The sequence below is a fragment of the Macadamia integrifolia genome, unplaced genomic scaffold, assembly GCF_013358625.1.
Source record: "Macadamia integrifolia cultivar HAES 741 unplaced genomic scaffold, SCU_Mint_v3 scaffold1671, whole genome shotgun sequence".
Classification (NCBI taxonomy): Eukaryota; Viridiplantae; Streptophyta; class Magnoliopsida; order Proteales; family Proteaceae; genus Macadamia; species Macadamia integrifolia.
The window spans coordinates 87,058-95,666 of record NW_024868298.1 but is presented as its reverse complement, the minus strand read 5'-3'; the positions used below and the strand labels follow the sequence as shown (position 1 = coordinate 95,666).

Below are 8,609 nucleotides of genomic sequence, written 5' to 3'. Positions count from 1 at the left end.
ATATAAATGTCATAATGAAATATAGTTCATATTCATAAACAAGCTTCAAAAGTCAAAACCCCCCTTCCAAAAAAAAGAAGAAAACCTTGATGTATATAATCTTCTTATATAAATAGACTGAGATAGACATAGTGTCTATGGGGTTGGGTTAGGTCGAGTTGGGCTCAAGCCAATCCTTAGCCTAGGCCCGGCATTGCCTGGCCTCGAGATTCAAAATCCCAGTCCATGTCTGCCCTATGAGTTAAATAGTTTAACCTAGTCCCTATTTGGGCTAAGCGCAGGCTCGGGCTGGTTTGTACTCCTCAGAATTTTTCGTTTTGACACCCCTAGTACCTAGGTAGCCTAGGTAGCAAGACATCTTACTTCCCCCCCATCACCAGTGTATGATGCATACAATAATCTCTAAAATATAGTAATTGATAACTATTGACTGGGTAGCAAATAAGTAGCATAATTGTCGTCTCAAATCAAAATACATGTATTAGTGGGATATAGATCTCACGTGCTCAAATATAGTACCTTACAATCCTGCTAAATAGCGCATCCATATCCCTAGTGGCGTCGCAATAAAGGTTGACTACTTGTTGTCATCATGAGCGAATGGTAACGGAGTATCAACATCAAAACTAATTTAACAAAATTTTGGTTGGCTTACAACAAATACTTTCATTATGTGTGATGGTAACATATACATCATAATGGTGGGGCATTGATGCACTTACTTTTTTTTTTTTCCTAACGATGGGTATCTAGACCTTCGGCCTGACCTGTCCCACGGGCCCATACTAACCCCACAACCGCATGGACTAGGTCATACTAGGGTTGAATGAAAACCATTCAACTTTCACTGAAAGCAATGAAGAGCACTAAACATCCCCGTGGGAGTCGAACTTGGGTCGTCCGAGTTTATGGCTCGTACCAAGTTTGTTACTCACCAACTACGCTATCCCCTTGGGTTATTGATGCACTTAGTTATTATGTCATAATAGTTAATTATTTATATGCTTAGCATTTTGCATATCTCAATGTTTTTGCATATGTTTATTTCGATTGTTACTCTCGTCTTATCTCTACTGCGTTGAACTATTGTGTTGTGTCAAATTGGGAAACTGAATATTTCGTTCCTTCTCGCCTATAACCTATTTAGGAATATTGGCATTGGATGATACCAAAATACGCTCTACACGCTCCATTTTAGCCCTATCTGGCACATTCTCTAGGGAGCAAAATTACATTTGCTTAAATATTGCAAATTTGCCTATAAATTTATCTATTTAATTTAAACGTCATTTTCATATAAATGGTAAAAAAGTAGTTTCATTCCAGTTGGTATATAAACTATGATTTTGTATGAGAATTTTATTTTTTTTAATAAAATATGAAATAACCTAGAGGGGTGAATAGGTTATCCTAGTGGACTTTAAATCTTTTCGAACTTATGAATCCCAAATGTGTGATTGTAAGTAAAAAGGCAGAATATAAATAAAATAAGCACAATCACACAACACCATAATTTATAGTGGTTCGACTCAATCCGAGTCTAGTCTACTCCCTGCAAGTTTCATTTGTAAGGTATTCCACTAAATCTCCCCTTTCAGTATAGTAGGTAGGGAGGAAAACATAAACAAAATCTTTTAAGGATAAGAGGATCAATACAATCTCTTTACAGGATGAGAGGGTCCTTTACAATCTCTTTCAAGGATAAGAGAGTCCTTACAATCTCTTAAGGGTGAGAGGGTCCTTACAATCTCTTAAGGATAAGGGGATCCTTACAATCTCTTAAGGATCTGAGGGTCCTATACACTTGTCTAAGTACGGTCTGGAACAATGTGTCCAATACTAGAGTTAACCCAACTCTTGGACAAAAACAAATTCAAAGTGTAATAGAAAGGTTTAGAGTTACCTTTTGCGTGGTGCGTGAATTAAATGCAATGATATAAAATAATGCACCTTTGAATTCTTTTTAATGCTTGCAATGCAAATTCCAAGACAATGTAGAAAACTTGTAGAGAGACTTGAGTTCCTCTTGAATGAAAAATGAAGAACTGGAACTAAGCAATGGTATAAGCCAATCTCACTTCTAATGCTCAAATAATGCTCCTCCAAAATTAGGATTAATTTTTAATTAATAAGTAGAATTAGGGGTAAGGCTACATGCACACTTGCCCCTCCCAGACCTTGTAGTAGCAGGAGCCTCATGCACTGAGTTGCTCTTTTTTTTTTTTTTTTTTTTTTTTTTTTTTTTTTTTTTTTTTTTTTAATTAGGGGTATTTATAGGTGAGATTATGGATGGAAAAAAAAAATCTCACTCAAACGATCATTTTTAATGTGTGCCGATCATCCTCCAAAAGTGCCGATTAACCTCCCAAAATAGCCATTGCAAAATATTGTCGTTGGAAGGTGTTTCAAGCGAATCAGTCATCATTCGGTTGACCACTTGTGGCAGTCGACCTCCACCTATGGCGGTCAACCTGCACTTGGGGCGGTCAACCTGCTGATGATTGCCAGAATCATTTTTGCAGTCGTTGATTTTGACCAGTCAGACTTCTAATGACCATAACTTGGTCATAAGGGCTTTGATTGGTGCTTCTTAAATCCAATGTGTTCTTTATAGCTATGGTTTTGGTCCTTGCTAGAGTAACATGAATTAGGGTTATTCTAAGCATGATGTGAACTAAAGGATGCAATATGTAATGCATGCTTATTGTGTATGGTGTGTGTACTATTACATTGAGCTATACTTAATGTCTTCTATTCTTCTTGCAGTTGGTCCTCAAGAGTCTTCATGTTGATCTTGTAAGTTTGATATCTTGAATGTACTTCAATTCGATTCAAGCTTTGATACTTTCAGGTCTAATACCTCTTGATACCTTCTTCAATTCTTGATAACAACTTGTTAATTTTTCTCATTTGATGACTTCAATCTTCATTCCTTTTAACAATTTGGCTCTTAGACTTGAAGTCTACAAAACAATACCTGAAGAAAAATTGTGAAATACCTTCATATGTTTGTCATCATCAAAACCAACTATAAGAATGTGGACATGTCCCTAACAAAATACAGCTTTTCAATATAAATTTTGATTTTATTTTATTTTCCACTAACCTCATATTTTACTTCTCATGGCTTATGTTTGGAATGCATTCCTCACATAAAAACATGTTCAACTTGCGAATTCATAGCTCAAGCTTGCACTGTGATTTTCATCATAGGGAGAGGACCAGGGATGTAGATGAATGAGAGAGAGAGAGAGAGAGAGAGAGAGATGGGGGACTTGCAGGGATGGATGACTAGGGATAGGACGAGAGAGTGAGAAAAAGGGGAGGAAGGAAGAGAAACAAAGAGAGGGGACGATCAACTTGCGAAGTAATTTCCGTCGTAGTGAGAGGAACATGGGCACGCACGTCTGAGAGAGAGAGAGAGATGCGGGACTTTCAAGTTTGAGGTGGGGAGGAGATAATGAGAGAAAGAGAGGAGGAAGAGAAACAAAGTTTAGGGACTATTTAATGGGTGTGAGGAAGAAAGATTTACAGTAAGAAAATCCACTATTGCAGAAGACCAAAACCTTCCACTTGTGCAACGATTACCCTCATGGCCTCCATCTTCGGCTAAAGTTTTGACTTTTTCCGTAGCAACTGTTCACCTATGGTTACTCGAGAGAAGAAGAGCTACTTCTCTAGCAATGCTCTTCCCATTCGACAACAATTTCCCTCTCCATTAATGATCTCCATCTTTTACTACAATTTTATTTCCTTTCCAACAACAATACATTTCTCCATCAACAATTTAGCTTTCTGGCGACAAGCTCAATCGTATTTCAAAACAATCCCGCTTAATCATATTAGATTTAGATTTTTTTTTCCTTGCATTGTACTTTATTTTCAATCCTTCCTACTCTATCCTATTCTAGAGGGGGGGGGGGGGGCAGAGGAGATGTGACCAGGAGGCACCAGGCAATGGGCTTCCAGGCACCACCCAAGTGCGCTAGGCACTTGTTCACTACTGTACGTATATTCAAATTATGGTACTTGTGTTAGTTTTGGTATATCAAGACCAAATGGTATTTGTATTAGTTTAGCATGTTTGTTTATACATGGCCAAACATGTATGTTTAGATGCCGGTATATTGTATGATTTAACGCGTGGTCTAGATGTAATGCTTCTAATCTGACGGATGCTAAAAAATTGGCTGAAGGCATACTTCCTCAACCATTGCGTCAAATGAAATCTTTCTCTATAATCATAAGATCGAGAAGGTATACAATAGGTCATGCCAATTTTTCTCCACCGATAAACAATTGGTTATACAATTTACCTTACAACAGTTCCTTTTAGCATACCATCCCTCCAAGATCAGAACCCTCACCCTGAGAGATCGTGCTCTAAGCAGTTCATAGAGACCCCTAATAATTTCCCAACAAATACAGGGTCGAATCACATTTTTGGTCAACACAGCCTCCCTACCTCTTGAAACACTGCTGCAGTTTATCGGTGACAGTGAATAAAGCTAAGTTCCTTTTATCCTCGCTTCACCGGTCTTTGGACATATGATTTGTTGGGATCTTCTGTCTTCAGCTTTGGGGGTCGAATTTCCCCTTTCTTACCCTGCAAAACAGATCAAAAATACATGGTAAGGTTACCTTCTATCTGATTTTAAATATGATAATAGAAAAATCCATACACACCTTTTTCCCCGTCTTCATGAAATCCCTCCAGCTGGATACCTGTAGATAAATTAGAACCAGGGATATCATTAAAAGTCCTATAGTGGAGTCAATAATTCTCCCAACACACCTCAAATGGATTAATCAAGGCAACATCAGCTGTTATGAAACTAACATCCACCCAGAGAAGTGAAAAATCCACTAACATGAAGCAGTGAGACTAAGAGAGGTCCAAACCACAAGCTGGTTCCAAGAGGCCACAAACAACTAGTACAGAAAAAGAAAAAGGGGACATGTCTCATAGGCCAAAGAACTAAGAAAAAGACCCAACAAAGAAGAAAAGAGACAAATTTCTCGAGGGCATGAGATCATCATATTCAGATTTTGTCCAGTTATTCTTTCACTGTTTGCAGATGATACACAGATTCTGTGATGCTTCATATCAACAACTGAGACTGCTAGCATGAACCTGAGAGGCTTTTAGTCAATCTGAAAATAAGCTATTAAAAACCTGAGATCATAGTCGTGGCAAAAATGCATCATCTTGAGGCTAGCTTTGAGTGCAGATTAAACAATTTACCTTTCACACTAGTGTGGTGTCTAGTGTAAGAACTTGGGGGGGGGGGGTGGTTCAAAGTAGGATGTTCCTAATTAAAAATAGGTTGCATCAAGGATTAGCTTTAACCCCTTATCTGTTTGCACTTATCATGGATGACTTAACTAGAGACATTCAGGACAAGGTTCTTTGGTGTATGCTTTTTGCTGATGATATTGTCTTGGTGGATGATACAAAAGCAGGGATTAACACCAAGGTGGAACTATGGAGATCAGCCTTGTAATCAAAAGGTCTAAAGATAAGTAGAACTAAGTCGGATTATAAATGGTGTAACTTTAGCCATACTAGGACGAATAATTAGGTTGTGAATATTGGTGAGAGGAAGATTCCTCAAAGTGAGTATTTTTTATACTTGGGATCAATCATAAGTAAAGAAGGTGACCTAGAGGATGACGTTGCCCAGAGGATTAAAAGAGGGTGAATGAACTGGGGATGTGCGTCCGAAGTGCTGCATGATCAGCGTATTCCTTCAAATCTTTAGGAAAATTTTATAGGACTGACATTCGTTTAGGTATGACGCATGGGGCTGAATGTTGGGCTTAAGAAGATTCACTTAAATAAATTGTGTAGTGGAGATAAAGACGCTGAGATGGATGTGTGGGAACACTAGGAAAGATAAAGTTAGAAATGACCATATTAGAGCTGTGTTGGGAATAGCTCCGATTCATGATAAGCTTAGAGAGAGCCATTTGAGGTGGCATGACCATGTCCAACAGAGGCCTTTGGATGCCCTAGTATGGAGAAGCAACTTGATTCATATTGAAAGAATCAAAAGAGCCAGAGGCAGGGCTAAAATAACCATAGGAGAAGCGGCGAGGAAAAAGACATGCTTAGCTTAGGCCTCGTATGTTGTATGACTTCGACTAAGAGCTGATTGGAGAACAAGAATCCACGTGGCCCGGGCCCATTTAGTTTGGATATAAGGCTATGTTGTTGTTGTATTGGAGGCATCTAATTCATGTATGCATGCATACATACATATGCATTATTATATATGGGAGTCCCCTGTCAAATATATGGAAAGAAAATTGTCTACATGGACAAGAGCATTCCATTTTTTTTTTTTTTTGGGGAGAAAGGAAGGGTGAGGGGGGGGGGGGCAGGGATAAATGATAGGACATTACTTGTAAAGGTCAAGAGATCACCTCCATCAAGGCAGCACCGGATAGAAAAATTACTATTTTCCTTCTTCACTGGCCGAACATCTATAACTCAGAGGATGGGTGCCATCTAGAGGACGTTTTTATGGGGTGGCTGGAAGGGCTCCGTCATAATCATCAAGTTGATTGGGATCCAGGAGCTGGAATGTTTGCCTAAGAAGAAAGGAGGTGCCAGAGAGACACTCAGACACCTGTAAGAAAAGTAAGAAAAAGGCACTACTCTCCAAATGGCTACAGAGATTTTGAGAAGAAACATGAAGTTTGTGGAGAACTAAACAGTTGGGGAACTCAAAAAGTAATGAGAACCTCTTGGACAAGTTCATGAAGAGCATGATGAAAAATGTGCAGGGCTAATGAATGTTGTAAAGAAACCAAACTACAAGTAGGAAATGTTAAGAGAATTCAATTCTGGAAGAACCACTGGTGTGCACGCAAGCTTCTAATGCTTGGGTTCCAAAACATCTAGTAAGTTAGCAGTTTTAATAAAGCAGCACCGGTGAGACCACATGGTAGTCAGTGGATCTGTTAAGTTGAACCCACCATTCATTAGCTAATGCCATAATGCAACGGACATATACACAGGAAGTCTGGGATCAAAGGTTCAATGATGTTGATATGGTCTGGATAAGCTAGCTTGAAGAAAATGATGCATAGCTGGAATGAATTGTCATGAAGAGGTAAAGGCAGGAAAATGAGAAAAATATTGGTTTTAACTATAACCATGAGGAATATATGGCTGGACAAATAAAATAATGATCTTTAATGGAAGTGATGAACCAGGGCATACTAAAGGGCTTTGGGAAAGAAAAAAAGAGCTTTGGGGAAAGCATCCAGCAGGCCTACACTTGGAAAGATTCCGCAACACATCAGTATAAGCTATCAGGAGGGAATGGCCACCTTTCTTATGGTGCTTTTTTTGTATTTTTGGAACAATTAAAGTAGTATCAAGACCAAGCAAGCAAAGATGGAACATCTATTAAATAGATAACCACATATGCAAGAAATAAACGACAAAAATAGAAGGAAAAAAAAAAAGAGATGGAAAACAAACCCTATTCTCTCTTGTCCCTTCCCATTGCTCTTCATGCTCACGTTTTCTTTTCCACATTTCTTTCGTTTCTTCCTCATCCTTCTTCAATCTCCCCTCCTCTTCTGATATCTGCACAACAGACCACCACCATTGATCAAGGGAATATATAGCATGAAGCTGGACTACCTCACGGAAATCAAAGCAACATGACCTACAAACTTCCATCATACCCTCATTTGCATTTTTCTCCTACGCCACTCTTGTTCTGTCAACAGCTCTTGCACCTTTTGTTTTAATTGTTGCTTAAACTCTTCTGATTGCTCATACTGCTGTTCATATTTCCCCTGTATCATATGGTACAGGAAGTTAGTAAGCCCACACTTGGGGAGCATGCCATGTGCCGCCTTTGATTTAAAATAACAGTCTACTAAGATAGCACTATACCAGATACTCTCTTATCTCAATGCATTAATGAAAAGATCAAACATATGGTCATCACATTCCCAAGAGGCCAGAGAAATAAAGCCCCTCACCCAGCCCCACCTCAGCTCCAGTTGCATTAATTTGGAAAAAAATTCCAATGATCAACCAGGAACAACGATAACCCTCACAAGACTCATAATTCCTTTGTAACTCAATAGAGTAAAGAGTTATTGACCTATTTTCTATTTCTTAAAGAATGAACTATTAAACTCACTTCTTCAGAAAACGACCATGACAATATCAATATCCAAAGACAATAAAATGAGAAATATATAAAAAACAAACAGAAAACTACAAAGGCGCTGTTTAACAAATTTAACATAGAAATATAAATAGAAACAACAATTAACAACTCTGAGGTAGTTAAGAAGTGAAACTAGCCGTATTTGCCAGCATGAAAACTATAACAAACACTAGATCCAAAAATATAAGGCTTGATGTTACATGGTTGCAGTAAGCAAGAAGGATACATCGAAATATAAAAGCACTATAATCAGGTTCATCCCAGTAATATGTCTACAGGGCAGACTGGGACAAGCATGAGTTGCATGACCTGGCGGGTTATCAAACCCATCTACAAAGACCAAACCCACATAGACCTGCCCAAACACAGTTGACTATGATTACCAAAATGGTAGGATTTTTTTTTTTTTTT

The 8,609-nt window shown here is 38.4% G+C and overlaps 1 protein-coding gene across 1 annotated transcript in view; it reads right to left on the bottom strand.

Annotated features, from left to right (window-relative positions):
* Nucleotides 1-4,213: 4,213 nt before the first annotated feature.
* Nucleotides 4,214-8,609, bottom strand: part of LOC122064488 (J domain-containing protein spf31-like) — a 34,495-nt gene continuing 30,099 nt past the window's right edge. Inside the window, exons 6-9 of the mRNA XM_042628192.1 lie at nt 7,702-7,815; nt 7,493-7,600; nt 4,687-4,725; nt 4,214-4,606 (exon numbers count right to left, since the gene is read on the bottom strand). Coding sequence (XP_042484126.1) covers nt 4,520-4,606; nt 4,687-4,725; nt 7,493-7,600; nt 7,702-7,815 — 348 coding nt within the window. The 3' untranslated portion in view covers nt 4,214-4,519. The remainder of the gene's footprint in view (nt 4,607-4,686; nt 4,726-7,492; nt 7,601-7,701; nt 7,816-8,609) is intronic.